The sequence below is a fragment of the Ricinus communis genome, chromosome 9 (assembly GCF_019578655.1).
Source record: "Ricinus communis isolate WT05 ecotype wild-type chromosome 9, ASM1957865v1, whole genome shotgun sequence".
Taxonomy (NCBI): domain Eukaryota; kingdom Viridiplantae; phylum Streptophyta; class Magnoliopsida; order Malpighiales; family Euphorbiaceae; genus Ricinus; species Ricinus communis.
The window spans coordinates 6,770,019-6,785,227 of NC_063264.1; the positions used below are offsets into that span (position 1 = coordinate 6,770,019).

The window sequence follows — 15,209 nt, forward strand, 5'->3', positions numbered from 1 at the left end:
TGTTATCATTATTATTGCTTGAGGAATGTTGTCTTCTTATAAAGTAACACAACAACTGAACCACAACAAAGACTAAAGGGAAGAGGATTGTCACCTTTCCAGGTGCAAGCTCAGTTCGTTCACCCTATTTGTCAACTGAGCTTTAACACTCTCACTGTTGCTTGAATCGGAGCCAATTGTCTTGCTCTTGCTCCATCTTGTACTCTTTCCTTGCAGAGATCACAATCATGGCACATTCTCTGCTCACCACTTCGGCTCCAGCAAAGATTGCTTGAAACCTGGAGCTACCCAGGTCAAGTAAATCATTGTCTGTACCATCCAGCTTCAGGGAGGTGCTGCCACTAATGAACAAGCCGTCTGCAGGAACTCTATCACCAGTCTTCAAGCTTAGGATATCACCCACCACAACCTGAGAGATAGACACATGTTGCAGGCTGCCATTTCTCACTACATAGATTTGTTCCCTTGCTCTGTTGGCACTTTGAGGTATCTTTCTTTATACAACTTAATGAGAACCGTAATCATTGCCTCATGTAGTATGAAGGCTCCATCATACAACCCTTGTTTTACCCCATATTTCAAAATGCCAAGTCATAGAAAGAACACCAGAGAATAAAAGAATGATAGTGGAGGAATCTGCAAAGCACTATAAAATGAGCCTGGACAAGGATTTTCTAGTATCAGCTATCTGGTTTGAACCAAAGAAGTAACTATGAATGCACAGATCTTCATGGTTTCCACTTAATCTTGTGGAAATATTGCTCCCTGAAGCAGCAGGTAGTTCCTCAACTCCAAAACTGACCAAGAGAAGTAAAGTCATTGAACTCAAATACTGAAAGCTAAGGTTTTTTGTCTATTGCAAACTTGCTTTTGCTTATTGGAAACACACTCGTGAATTCTTTCGCATCTCTGTTCCCTTGTATTCTCTCTTCCAAAACTCATCTTGGAAAGAAAATCGTTTTTTTTTTTGTTAGTGTTTTTACTTTATCAGTGCCATCACAAATCTTTTTGTTATATTAAGTCTCATTTCATTTCAGTGGAGAGTAACACTGAGTTCCAGGTCAACTGTTTTTGATAATTCCAGCGCAATTTAGATAAATGAATTGGATTAGGTTGTCCGGAGGTACTGTCCTCCATTTATCTTATCCATATTTACTCAATTTTCTGTGTGTTGTTTTCAGTTAAGGTTGACATCTAGCCTGTCGAAGTTGACTCACCCCTTCTACATGTTGGAATGGTTATATTCTGTTGCTGTGGATTTCATAGTCTAGTTCAGCATAGAATTGAATTCTAATGAATTCCATCCTATTATTTACCTGGTCTACAAACTAATCAAATAATTTCCTTTCCAATCCAGTAGCTTACTCAGATTGCAGAAGCATTTCATGCAAAAACTTTTAACATACAGACACGATTAAATCATTTGAACCCGAAAAAGAATTACGTTCTTAACACTTCATTGCAACATGCAAAAGAAAAAAAACAGATCATTTACTGCCAGTATGCGAGATTGTCTATAAAGTTCTGCAAGCCTAATGACAAATGAAAGAGGATCAAACAACACAATCAGCAAATCTTAAAAAAAGCCACTTAATGTAACTCCAATGTACACATTTCACAAGGACGAAAAATTAAAGAAATACCACAAAACAAGCTTAAGCGAGGTCTGGGTCCCATGTAAGTTGCTCAACGCTCAACCTTCTCAATGATCTAACCATTTGCTCGTCAGAAACACGAAGCTGTACCATTCTGTTTTGCATACTCTGGAATGAAGGAACATCAACTGCTTCAGATATCAGAGCATGCTGCTGAGGATCTTCGGCGAAGTTCACAAGTGCCTCAGCAGCATTCTCCTTTAGCTCCTCTGACTCATCAAGCAATAACTCAATGAGAATTGGAACTGCTCTGGCAGCAGCAAGTGCTGCTCGATCTGCTTCATTGTAACTCAACTGAGCTATAGCACCTGATACCTTTTCCCTAACGTCACTATTCTCATGCCTCAGTAACTCAACTAAAACTGGAATTGCACCTGAGTTTCTAACAACTGAAACTGAGTGCTTGTAACCCGATAGATCCCAGAAGATATCAGAAGCTGCAACTTTTGATTCATCATCGCCTTCTCTTAAAATTCTTACCAAGTGTTCAGCAATAGTAACTGCATTCACTTGGGCGACAGCTAATATACAGAACACATCCTCTGCAATCTCCTTGCCGATAGGGTCAGGTCCTTGAAGAAGCTCAGCATATAAAGGTATAGCCCCAGCTTCAGCAACAAGCCTAATAAAATCTACATGAGCTGATATCACACCTAAAGAATTACCGGCAACCAGTTTTGTGTTCCAATCTCCATTTTGAAGTAACTCAACAAGTGCAGGTATTGCTCCCATCGCAACAAGCATAGACCTAGCACGCCGTGTAACGCCAAGTAATCCTACTGCTTGACAAGCTCTTTCTCTTGACACCAGACTACCATCCTTAACTGCCTCAACAAGAAACCTAAGCCCTCCTAATCTAATAACCACCCTCCTAACCTCTCTCAACAATGTCAATGCACTCAGAATCTCCAACAAGTAAACCCTATTACCATCACTACAAGAATTCAATAAATCAATAATAACCTCCAACCCACCATTTCTACCAACGATCAAACGATTAGCACTATCAAAATTAACAAGACACCACAAACATTTTATCAAGACTCTTCTAAAACTATTATTAGACCGAGGCAACCAACTTAATATGGAATCTAAAATGCCAGACTGGCCTATAGCTGATGCAAAAAACCCCATCTTTTTTACAAGCAATATGCTTAAACAATAAGCAGCTGCTTCTTGAATTGAATTATTCGAGTTGCTACTACTACTACTGGTAGCAAGAAGCTTAGTAAGAATTGGTACTGTTCGAGTTAATACATCATCAGGTGCATATTTTGATAAATGAGCCAACTTTATTGTGGCTTTTACTTGCAATGATTCAATACCTGAGGATAGAACATTATGATAGCTGCATAATGCCTTTTCCCAATCTGGGCATGTAATAGTAATATTATCTAAATGACCCATTAAAGACAAATCCAAGATAAGATTGACATAAAAGTTTAAAGAGCATAGATTCAGCAAAAGTTGAAAAGAAATTAGAGATAAAATTTGAAGAAGAGACTGAAGAAAGAAAGGAAATTGAAAGGAAAGGAGAGATAAAATTGGAAAAGGAGACTGAAGAAAATGAAGGAAATCGAAGGATACACTTCTCAGATCAGATGATGAATTGTATAAAAACACTGGAAACTGGCAATTTAATTACAGAAGAGGATATTGATTCTCTCGTGGTACAAAGCAAAAGAGGGAGAAGAGGTAAGAACAAAGAGATTCTCACGTGATAATCACGTGCATGCATTTGCAATTTTTTTTGGAATAAAGTAAGAATAAAATATCGAATAAAAGAATTTTGCATTAAAATGTGTTTTCTTTGAGAAAAAGAGTAATTATATCAAAAATAAATTTAATTAGGAATGGCTGATTGGGGGTAACGAACTAATTTTTCATTCTTATTTAATAGATATTTTTATTAAAGTCTTAATTGTTAATCTCTCATAATACACTTCTGTTAATTCCTTACCCTTTATATTACTAAGAGTTAAAAGTAAAATAAATGAATTCTATTGTTTTTATTTTGTCACTAACGATATAAACAATTTTAATTAATAAAATAGTTGTTTCGCTTGATTTTTTGAAAAATTATGTTAATTATATTTAACCATTAACATACATATTAACTAATATACCAATTTATTCTTATAAAATAATATTAATATATAATTAGTATACTAATTTTTACAATTAATTGTATTTATTTAATTAAGAAAATAAACTAATATTATATAATATATTAATTATACGTATAAATCAATATTATAAGTATAATTAATATCTTTGATTAGAATCATTAATTATTAAAAAATAAATTATTAGTTTATGTATTAATTGTATTTATAATATAATGAATTATACAATTTTTAAAAAATTATTTTGTATATCAATTAGAGAAATTTTATGGCACATAAATAATATGACAGGTTAGATACATTAAATTTCTAGCTAAGCACTTTTAGGACTCAACTTTTATTTAATAATGTTACTAAATATCAATCTTTCGGTAAAACCACTGAAGTTATTATAGAAAGATATCATAATTTAAGTTAAAATAAGAGTGAGTTTAGGTAAGTAATTTGACTTTAAAATTAAGAACATGCAACTTGATTCAACCTGTTAGTTGAAATTTATTTATAAATTTAAAATTAATTTAATATTTTAAATAATTAAATTTATATAAAAATATTATAACAACTAAATTCTAACAAAATAAATAAATTTTTTAAATAAATTTCATATTAGTAAATTAATACATTCCATAACACTAAAATCTCTTTCAACTTTATTTTTTTATTTTATTTTCTCAGTCATATCTTTTTTTTAAATAAAATAAATTTATTTATGAATTTCAATCAATATATTGAATTAATTCTCAATTATGAAATTTTTGTATGAAAGTTAAGGAACACAAGTTCATATTAGTTGAATTTCAAAGTCCAAGTTGCTAAAAGCCGAATCAAATTTAAATAATCTTCTATTTATATCAGCTCAATCCAGCTTATGCCAATAATACTTCAGCTTAAAAGAGTTGCGGCAGAGTCCAGTGTTTCAGTAGAGTCCAGCGGGTAGAACTCCATACCTGCAACGGTTGAAAAGAAAGAGGGCAATCTAATGCCTCAAAAAAGCAACTCACTCGATACAGTCAGGAATAGAATGCTATTTGTCAGAGCCTATGAGTTGAGCACATACAGTTGAGATTTTTTTATCCTTTAAAAAGACAGCATCATAACAAAATCAATTGTCCCATTCTAAAAGCATAAATTGACAAGGTTATTGATCCTCAAATACCATAGCCTGATTAAGTTTAAAGGACAACTATAAATTAACATGTCTATCTTCAATTTCATTCCACTAGCAGCATGTGAAATTCAAAATCCTAACAAACCATCTTTACATGCATCTGTTTCATTCAGTTTCCTAATAAAAGAAAGCCTGAAGGAACCCGCTTGTGCAGCCAAAGAAGGGCAAAAAATATATATATCTTCATTCCAGAAGTCAACATCACAATACAATGCGGCCTCCGGTATTCTGACAAATTGTTACTATAAGAGAGCACTCTGAAAAAAAAAACATAGTAAACACCACTCTAGGCAGACAATTGTCTCATCAGAGTTCAAAATTTAAGCTTAAGCGGAAAGAATGGAGTATATAACACAACTATAAAATATTGCTGAGAATTTATTAAGCTATCAGATACAAAAATGTGATCTGGTTTGCTTTCCCAAGTTGAAAATTGTGGCACCTTACTATTGCTAAAGTACATCTCACTCTAATTATTAAATCTTGTGATGCTTCAAACAAATTGTTGTTTCAGAACCTATCCGTTGATCAGTTCAACTCAAACCACCCACAATTTTAAAGGGAAGAAATGACCGGTTCAGATTATTGGTGATTTGATCACTCTACAAACGGGGGACAGACAAGCCCATGATAAAATCCTGCAACAATAAAATGTTAGAAACTGAAAGCCATTAACATTAACTATTTTCAGGTCACAATCAAATTTAGTAATTCATGGAAGATACCAAGCAATGACTCTCAGATTGTAAACAAGAACAATCAAAACGAAAATTTAATGACTTAGCCCGTTAATTATAAATAAAAAAATCTTAAAGAAACCAGGGCAGGAATTTTAATTACTGGATATAACAAAACTAGTATGGAGCGAGCTCCTCCCAAGTTACATGCAAGTAACTTTAGATCTAACAACCACCTTCCGAAATAAAGAACCTGAGGCTGGCTTAATCATATTGAAGACAATCAAGTCATATACAAAACAGAAATAAAATGAAACAAAATCCACTTGCTTCCAAGAAAAGACAAGAAATGAATCCAGCCCAAGAAACCAACATCTTCCATGAAGAAATTTAAAATCCAGGATGGAATCTGCAGCTTTCTTGACATCATTAAGAATAAAGGATCTCCAATAAGGGTATAAAACTTGCACAGTACAAACACTATAGAGCGTAAAACTGATTAAGGATTCTCCCTACATGACTCTCCAGGACACATTATCCAATATAAGATGATTTTAACAGAGCGAACACAGAAAGAAAAAATCTTGAAACAAGATGTTAAGAGATGTAGATCAGCCCTCTCCATAGGATACGGTTTGAAACATATTGCTACCAAGTACATAATAACACAGCTTATGTCAAAAGCCTTCCTCAAAGTAACCTCACTGTGAACTGGCATAAAATGTAAAATACCTGTCAGCTATGCATTTTGTTGGACTTGTCGGTGTATTTGCACCATCCAATCAACATATCCATTTGTACCCCCACTCTGGTCCTCCACAAGGTTCATGAGGAGAAGGAAGCCTTCTCTCGGCTGCTCACCTTGTCTTACAAGATGGCAGAGTTGATAATATGAATGATCACTCTCCCTTAATTTTTTAAGTATCTCCATCAACTTTCTTGACATTTCAGTATCATGCTCTCTAAGTGTGACCTGATAAGTTTATCACCATAGAAGGTTAATTACAGCCCAAGACTAAAGCAGCAACAAACTACAGAACGATGAAAACAAATTGTTCCAGAATAATAACATAGGGACCTGAAACATAAGAAAGAAAAAAAAAATTCCTCAATAACCAAGTGATTAAATTCCATTTACAATCCATTGATAACAACTATCTTCCCTTTTGCTTTTCTTAAGAAGAAAACAGGGTGATATACAATTATAATGAGCACCATCCTGAAATGCTTCAGAAGAATCTGTCTTCCAAAATTTCCTTTATTTCAACCATCACAGAGCGAACGAGAAAAACTAAAACCACCTTTAATATTTACCTGTGAGACCATCCAACATTTGCCTTCAAGGATAAACCATAATGCTTCATTTAGATGGAGAAATAAGAGTGAATAAAAGACGAAAAGGCAAAGGGTTAACTCTTATCTCACATATGAATGTTTAATGAAGAAGAAAAGAGAGGTAAAGAGGAAATAAAAATATTCTCAAGACCCACACTACTTTCCTCTAAACAATGGTGGGTAGCACTATTAGCTGTCTATGTTACGTTTTGCCTTTCAAGTATAACTGTTAAATAATCTTTCCGGTTCCTTTCAATATGGAAATGAAAGAAATTACTTAAAATTTCCTGTTCTTTCTTAGCAATTTCTAAAGTGCAGAATTCCATTCCACCAAAACTCCCAAGCATGCGATAAATGATTGTGGAAATGAGCATAAAGCATTCAACGCCTCAATAATTTTGACACCAAAAAGACAGATTATGGCAGTGACAATGTACCTTTGATAACTCAGCTGCAGCATCTGGTCCAAGTAGACCCATAGCTATATCAGGTGAAAGCATTCTGCCAAACCATAAAACAAACCGAAAACCATCATCGTAAATATAAAGGCCTCTAGAGTCTAAACTCTCAGCTGTCAGTGTCAACCTCCTTATGATATTTCTGAACTCATCAGCCTGGGTAGAAGGCTGCACAAATGAGATCGAGATGCATCATCAACAAGACACAGTCTACAATGCACACAAGCGGTGGAGAGAAATTTATACCTTTAAGAGATGATCATCAATACGAATCAAGCAAGGATATAAGAGTTTTAACAATTTTTTAACAGGTAATGACATCATTGTAAATCCCGCAGCACAACGTTCATCAAGCTGAACATCAGCATACCCCCCTCGAAGAGGAGTGGATTTGCAAAGTGCTAATCCATATAGAGGCAAGAACTTTAGAGATTCTGGATATATCATCCGGCCTCCCAAGCGATGCTGCACGGCATAGAGATTCCGGTATTCTCTGAAAGCTTTCACAATCCTTAGCTGTACAGAGTTTCGTGCATCTTCCAGTTTATGGGATAATGTTTTCTCAATTGCTGCAAATTATATCAGTTGATCATAAAACCCATGATGTTTGTCTCAAGATCTAAAATCAGTATCAGCATAAAGTCCAGTTTACACATACCTAACCTACAAAACAAAGAAGCGATGGCACCAGTGTCAGCATGGCAGTACATGTCTCCCAAATCAGCAACTACAGGAGCTGCCGCCGTGTGTACTCTAATACGCCTCTCTCCACAAGATGCAGTGTAACTTTTGCTCATTAAGAAAATTTTAATCACACTTGCTCTTCAGCTCATAAGATATTTTGCTAATTTAGATTAACAAGACAAACATCCAAGTGAAACAAATATAGTTGCTTAAACACAGTCAAACAGGCAAGGATGACGAAGTATCTTTTCCTTTTTGTTTTCTTCTCATCAAAACAACAAAAAGCACGAGGAAGTCCATGACCGGTGTAGATGACTGTAACAGTTCAAAAAACATCTTATTTTCTCTTTCTCAATTGTCTGACCAACTTTGATGGCAAAAACACAAATAACCTATAACTAAAATTGGAAACAAGCAAGAAAATATTTAGGGTGACTAACTAGTAACCGTACATAAGACATTTAACTTCATTTATGGATGAAGTCAAAGTTAGCAGAACCACAGTATACACATGTGAGCATGTAGCTAAAACATAGAAATCCAATCATACATTTTCACCCAAAGGATACAGCAAAGCAACTTGGAAATATACAGTCTGAGTTGTCAACAATGTCTCTTCCAGTGATAATTGCATTGCATATGCTTTATCGCAATCAACAGCTGGAAGCGCTAATAAATCTGTGGATCTAAGCATGAAATTCCCATGATAAGATGTGAACCGAATCCCTGAAACATAAAGCATATAAGTAAATCAGCTATCTCTCGAGCCAGTTCAAAAAAGAGAGGTGGAAATGTAGAGAGAAAAAAAACAAAATGGAAGAACTAACAGCAACAGGAATGCTTTTGACATGGTCATGTCTTGCTTCTGATATGTGCAGAATGTTTTGGAAAAAGAAAATGTTAATAGACAGACCTTTCCCACATCTTATGCGCATAACAGATTCCCATGCAGTTTCCCTTGTAAGATCCCTAGCTAACTCATGCCTCAACTTCTCTCCATGATGAGCGGATTGGAAACTTGGATAATGATAAACCTGTCCTCCAGTATATTTAGCCAGAGTCCCTACAAATAAAGATGGCAACTAATTCATACAAATTACTAATATTTCACCTTTGAAAGGTTTTGTACATTATAATTTAGAAACAACCAAATAATTAGAAAAAACAGAACAAAGGAACAACCAGCAAAATAGCCAAAGATGAAAAACGTGCATCTTCATTTTCAGACACACTTTCTCTATATGAAAACTAAACATGCATTACATTCTAAGGTGTAAGACTCATCAAATTGAGGAAAATCAGAAAACCCATATCCATAAAATCAAGCTAACATCAATAATGCAAACCCATTAAGGATGTGTAACATCCTACCACAAGTCTAATCACAAGTAACATTCACTTAAGACCTGAAAAAGCATGCTTAAAAGACCTGTATGAGATACTAGAGAAGTCCAAAAGAAACCATTGTGAAGTTTCAAATTTGGTCCCGACTGAAGTCAAAGACAGTGCAAGTTCAACTAAATATTGTACCGACACACAGCATGGTTTAAGTGAAAGTAAATACTTTACCTATGGAGGCTACATCAGTATACTTGTCACTAAATGCATATATATTAACTCCTATCTGGTACTTGGTAAAATCAGCAGCTAATTGCTTATAAAATGGATCCTCTGGCACTCTCAAAGCACTTTCTTTATCTGTGCCATAAACACGAAGATCCTCGCCGCGCAACTTTAAACGGCCAACACCAAGAGATGGCATTGTATTCTGAAAAACTAGCAACTTTCCACCAAGTTGGTTCTGGAGAGAGAGAGAGAAGTTAGACTAAAGGATATTTATAACAAAACTACTTCAGAAATAATAGCAAATGACAACCTTATTAGTTATTACCTTCAAAAAATGAACATAAGCAAACTATATTATATGAAAAACAAAAAAAAAAAACTTACATAGGAAAAGGACAGGAGGGTGGGAAGAGAGAAGTTGAATGTCTGAATAGCTCTTTTCCAAATAATTCAGTATTCATGTTTAGTTTAGATTGTAGCTGTAGCTGTATCTAAAAGACGTATCAAAGATGATTTTCTTATAAACCGCTTAGATGATTGCCAACTTACCAACTTATTTCCCACTCTTTGTTCAAGCAAATATTTCATTAAACAAAAGAGTTAAACATTGACATAAGAAAAGCAAATTATTCAATTTTAAATTTTCTTTCTACTTTCATCTTATGTTGCCATGCATTGGTGCACTTAATACCTCAATAGGTTTTTGCATAGGGTGTTGAATATTTAACCAAAACTGTATAAAGAGTAAGATGCGAGTGTTTCAGAAAAAGAAAAATTCCACACCATAACCATGAATGCTGCTTTTAAAGCTGGACCAAATGCAGATTCCACATTCATGTTGTCTTGAAACATTGATGGTAAAGTATCTAGAAATGCTTCCACAACGCTTCTTGACTCCGATAAATTAACAAGGAGATCATCAGGCAATGGAACAAATATATCATCTAAATCAGAAACCACCATCATCTGAGGCTGCGTCAATGATGACTGCACCAAAAAGAAACCCAAAACTTATTTAGCTGCATCGCTATCCAATATGGGATGAAAATACATAACGCCTCTCCAAGAACTAGATTTTAGATAATGACATCACTTGCCTTCATGTTATAAAAATGTATTGTACTGTCGTAAGTGATAAACCCAATCTGTGTTCTTGGGAAGCCAGGTAAGTCGTCCAAACAAGACTTAATAGTTTGGGCCACAACCTGCATAAAGAACTCAAACGTCAACATAAACCATAAGAGGAGGAGTGCACACAAAAAGAAGACACTAATACCCAATAGTTACCTTTAGTTTGTTTGATTAAAAGAATCTACAAAGGAATATTATATGAAATTATTAATCATTCATTCTGAAAATGCCAATTTTGATTAAATAGATGATGCAATCCCTTTTTTTCTTTCTCTTCAGCATTAATTTTACAGTCAACAATTACATCTACACCATTCCCCAAACTGATGCCTTCACTTGGGCCAAGATCTAAGGATACTTTGCATATTACAGAATGCCCAAATTGCAAATATATATCGGTCTACATCTTACTGTTAAGCGATAAAAAAGAGCTGCATACAGTTCATATAATATCCTTACTTCACATTTCATAAGCAAGAATCATATAGCAGAAACAAAAGTCTCCTATTTCAGGGTTGAACTTAAACCATGTTCTGTGTTATCACATGCATTAAGTTGTAGAAGGCTAAAGGATTTTGCGCAGAAGCTACTCTCTAGCTGGAAAGGACTTACCTCAATCATGCCACTTCTAACTGCAGATATCGAAACATCAATGAGAAAGAAATATAATGGTGGCATTGGCGGCCGCACCATATACTCTGTTGGAGCAACAAACTCCACACTGCCCTTAGTAAGCTCAGGTCGCTGGTCCAAATCAACTCTTCTTCCAGTGGCATCTAAATGGGCAAAATACTCACCAGGCACTGAAAATGAGAATAATTATTGATCAGCAAATGTGTTTGTAACTAGACAAAACCACAAATGCAACAACCATATTAGGAAAATATTAAACCTGAAAGAAACAGTCTCATTACCAGGGTACAAAAGGAAAACAGTTTTTGAAGACCTCTTAAAAAATCCAATGTAGTTGACCATAATAGAAGATAAATAGTTACACATTTTTTTTGATAATCGAATCTGTAACACTGTAACTACACCCAGTTTCTAAAGATACAAAATGGACCACATCAACTAAGAGAAAATAAGTACCCATGTAATCTCTGCCATTTAGTTTAATAGGATAAATGATATTCATATCAAATAAAGCAATTTTTTCATTTATCGGTAACAACAATTTATAGCATTTACTTGCATAAGTTGAAAGCATACACACACCAAACCAGACCCTAAACATCATCCTAAAAGATGCAGGTACAACCCATAAGCCAAAGTGGAGGAGTAATAGACAACTCCAAAAAGTAGCTTCTCTCAGAGATCTTACAGCTATATGAACAAATTGAATAAAGTGAAAAACCTTCAAACAGCACAGATGACCTATGTGATAAATTGCTATTAGACCAACTAGCTTTTGCTATTCCCATAAGATGCTGCTCAAAAGGCACAGATCTTTTGTCACATGCATAAAATACAGATTTAACCATGAGTAAAATCTAACAAGGTACACAATGTTCATGATTACAGACAGATATTGGTTATGGCCCAAACACTATCAAACGGCTTCTCACATCTACATCTATCAAAAGACAGGGAAGATTTACCATCGTTAAGCAGAGCACAGATGTTGCAACGCCACTTCCTTCCAGCATCTGTAAATGTGACATATGGATTTACATATGTACGACATCTTCTACAACGAATTATACCAGTTGAAACAAAGTTAAGTACCGGCACCTCCTCCTAGATAGACAAGAAGAGAAATAAACAATTAGACAATATATTTCTAAATAAAGGTAATCATAGCATGTGAAAACTATCAAATGGCTCTAATTGCAGAGATACTAACACCATCAGGAGCTTCTGCAAGAGGACAAACAACAGCTCCTAGAGGTAAATGCCACCTCGAAACCAAAGACTGAGAATTTGGTATTGCACTAGTAGTAAGCCGTAGATATCTAGGATCACAATTCATAGAAAATGCCTCAGCCATTGGAGGTGGCTCCACATCACTGTCCAATGGCCTTGGCAATGCTTTCGGATCAATTCCTGGTTCAATTGATCCTGGAATAGAGCCAATAGAGAGTGAATTAAAATCTTCCAACAATCCTTGGATGCCACCTGTGGGAGGTATGGAGCTTGCTTGTTGAAGTTGGTCCCTTGGATGCAAGCCAAAAGGGGCAGCTACAGGTGGAGGTTGAGCAAAACTTGCTTGTTGAGAAGGAAAAGGAGGAGATGGTGTTGCTGCAGGAGGTGCATAACTTCCTTGTTGAGCTTGAAAAGGAGACTGTATTGGAGGGGATTGTGAAACTGCAGTAGATTGCTTTATATATCCAGGTAAAGGTGGCTGCAAAGTGGCTCTAGTAGGAGGATAAGATGGCTGAAAGCTGGGCCTAGAAGCAAAAATAGATGAATCTGGTGAAGATTGAGGAATGTTTACATTTGAAGGTGGAGATCCTATAGGTACGGAAGGCATCTGTGGCTGTGGGCGAAATAGAGGTGGTGATGATACTTGACCTGCAGGAGGTTGGAAGGGTGGTTGCCCAACAGGTGGAGCCCCAGAAGGAGGAGCTTGAGGAGTAGAGGAATATTGTGGAGTTGGGAACCGCTGGAAGGGTCCAACAGTAGAAGGCACATATGATACTGGAGGAGCAGGTCTAAAACCAGAGGGCTGTGGTACATTTGGAGGCCCAGACGGTATAGAAGGCATTGTAGTTTGAGGAACAGCTGGTGGACCAGTTCTAAAGCCAGGTGTCTCCGATCCCACCACAGGTCCAGATGACGAAAATGGCGTCATAGTTGGAGGAGCAGCAGCAAATGGTGAAGGATTCATAGGAAAATTTGGACGACCAGGATTTTCAGTGCCCATGGTTTTCAACAAAATAACTCTATGAATTATATGCCTATGCTCCCATTACCTAACCTGGCAAAGCACATAGTTCAAGATGGAAATTAATACATTACTATAACAAGAAGGCTATAAAGGCATTAAAAGATAAGGCGAAGTAATTTTGTTTCTAGGTTTAATCTGCCAAAACAGGAAAATCTGAAATAGTTTGCCTCATAAATTAACAGGCTTAATCTGCATATCCTAAATCTAATAAATAGTAGAGCTCTAACTTCACTGCAGCTCTAATCATCTAGTTCCACCACATGCAACGAACCATGTACTAATGTTATTTGCAGTAGCAACTTGTTCTATAATAACTTAACTTGTCACATAGAAGCTATATAGTAGCTATAACCTGAATTGTATCACCAATCTTGAGTTCTAGGACCAATGCAAGAATGACCAATCAACATCATATGCATAATAAGTAGCATTTCAAGTTGTACAACTAGAAAACCGAAAATACAGGACAAATAGTTTAAACACTTAATGTTACAGGGTTAACACTAAAAAACTAATTCTAATTTCCAGCTTCCTTTTTTCCTTTGATTAATTCAGTCCATCCAAATAACATATTTTAAATTTTTTTCAATAAAAGAACAGACTCTAGAACCTTTTTAAGCAAGTCTTATTCATGTTTTCTAATAAAAAAGTGAGCAATTTTTTTCTTTTTCCTTATGAGAACTGCTTCACGACTGCAAAATGCTTCCCTTAACTCGCGGAACTATCTATTCACATAATGCCTATGATCATACATTCTAAAATTGTCTAGTGAGTAGCTAGACACTAAACCATCAAAACAACCAAAATTAATAACATCAAAAAAACAAATACAACAACAAACAAAAATCTACGGTAAACAACATTAATGAATCAAAGGAAACTCGCTAAAATTACTGAATCAACAGTGAGAAAGAAACACATGGACTAAAACATGCAATTGAACTCGAGAATTTACCTAATCAAAGATCGTGGTAAACATAACAATAAATTAATCGAGTGACTAAGCTAATGAATTGAGTATATTAGCAATTGATTCTCTTTTACTAGGTTTGATCCAGAGAAAGAGAAATCGGGGTATGATTTGATCGGGAATTGGGTTAAGAGAAACCCTAGATCCAATCAAATGTGAAGACGGAGAAGCAACGAAGATTCTGAAAGAAAGAGAGAGAATGAGACAACTCACACAAGCAGAGAATGAGAGTGATTGATTGATTCGAATTATCGTTAGATCCGACCCAAATTTTTTTATGTCAAAACTTACTTTTACCTCTGCTCCAGGGTGGAGGTTACTTGGTTGGTCCACCCGATACTTAGTTTCTTTTATGAATATTTTTTATCCAAAAAATAAAGGCAAAAAGTACAAATACACCCCCAATGTTTGCACCCAGGAGCACATAAGCCCCTAAATAATTTTTTGGTGCAATTAAACACGTTTATCATGTTCATCTGCATCATAAGCCCCTCAGCAAGCAAACGATTCCTTCATCCCCAGCAAATGGAAGTCTTCTCTAAGTTGATGTGG

General features: G+C 35.4%; 2 protein-coding genes across 3 annotated transcripts; both read right to left on the minus strand.

Moving 5' to 3' along the window:
• Positions 1 to 1,467: 1,467 nt before the first annotated feature.
• On the minus strand, positions 1,468 to 3,477 carry LOC8266744 (U-box domain-containing protein 13). The gene has a single exon (XM_025159780.2). The coding sequence runs from the start codon at positions 3,060 to 3,062 to the stop codon at positions 1,656 to 1,658; it is 1,407 nt and encodes a 468-aa protein (XP_025015548.2). The 5' UTR covers positions 3,063 to 3,477; the 3' UTR covers positions 1,468 to 1,655.
• A 1,830-nt stretch (positions 3,478 to 5,307) lies between these two features.
• Positions 5,308 to 15,007, minus strand: LOC8266745 (protein transport protein Sec24-like At3g07100). 2 transcript variants are annotated; one of them, XM_015727728.3, is made up of 14 exons: positions 14,871 to 15,007; positions 12,644 to 13,717; positions 12,399 to 12,537; positions 11,413 to 11,603; positions 10,767 to 10,874; positions 10,453 to 10,656; positions 9,673 to 9,904; positions 9,017 to 9,166; positions 8,673 to 8,829; positions 8,078 to 8,205; positions 7,666 to 7,988; positions 7,399 to 7,587; positions 6,359 to 6,599; positions 5,308 to 5,587 (listed from the first exon to the last, which is right to left on the minus strand). In XM_015727728.3, the coding sequence occupies exons 2-13, from the start codon at positions 13,661 to 13,663 to the stop codon at positions 6,366 to 6,368; spliced, it is 3,075 nt and encodes a 1,024-aa protein (XP_015583214.2). In that variant the 5' UTR covers positions 13,664 to 13,717; positions 14,871 to 15,007; the 3' UTR covers positions 5,308 to 5,587; positions 6,359 to 6,365. The 2 variants fall into 2 exon arrangements, with proteins under 2 accessions (XP_015583214.2, XP_002533043.2); XM_002532997.4 differs by having other exon boundaries at positions 14,643 to 14,894.
• Positions 15,008 to 15,209: the final 202 nt, after the last annotated feature.

Coding starts and splice junctions, on each gene's coding strand:
- LOC8266744 (XM_025159780.2), bottom strand. CDS start 3,062: ATGGGTCATTTAGATAATATTACTATTACATGCCCAGATTGGGAAAAG.
- LOC8266745 (XM_015727728.3), bottom strand. CDS start 13,663: ATGGGCACTGAAAATCCTGGTCGTCCAAATTTTCCTATGAATCCTTCA. Junction 10,875..11,412: donor TTAGAAGTGGCATGATTGAG/GTAAGTCCTTTC, acceptor TTCTTTATGCAG/GTTGTGGCCCAAACTATTAA. Junction 8,830..9,016: donor GCGCATAAGATGTGGGAAAG/GTCTGTCTATTA, acceptor TTTATGTTTCAG/GGATTCGGTTCACATCTTAT.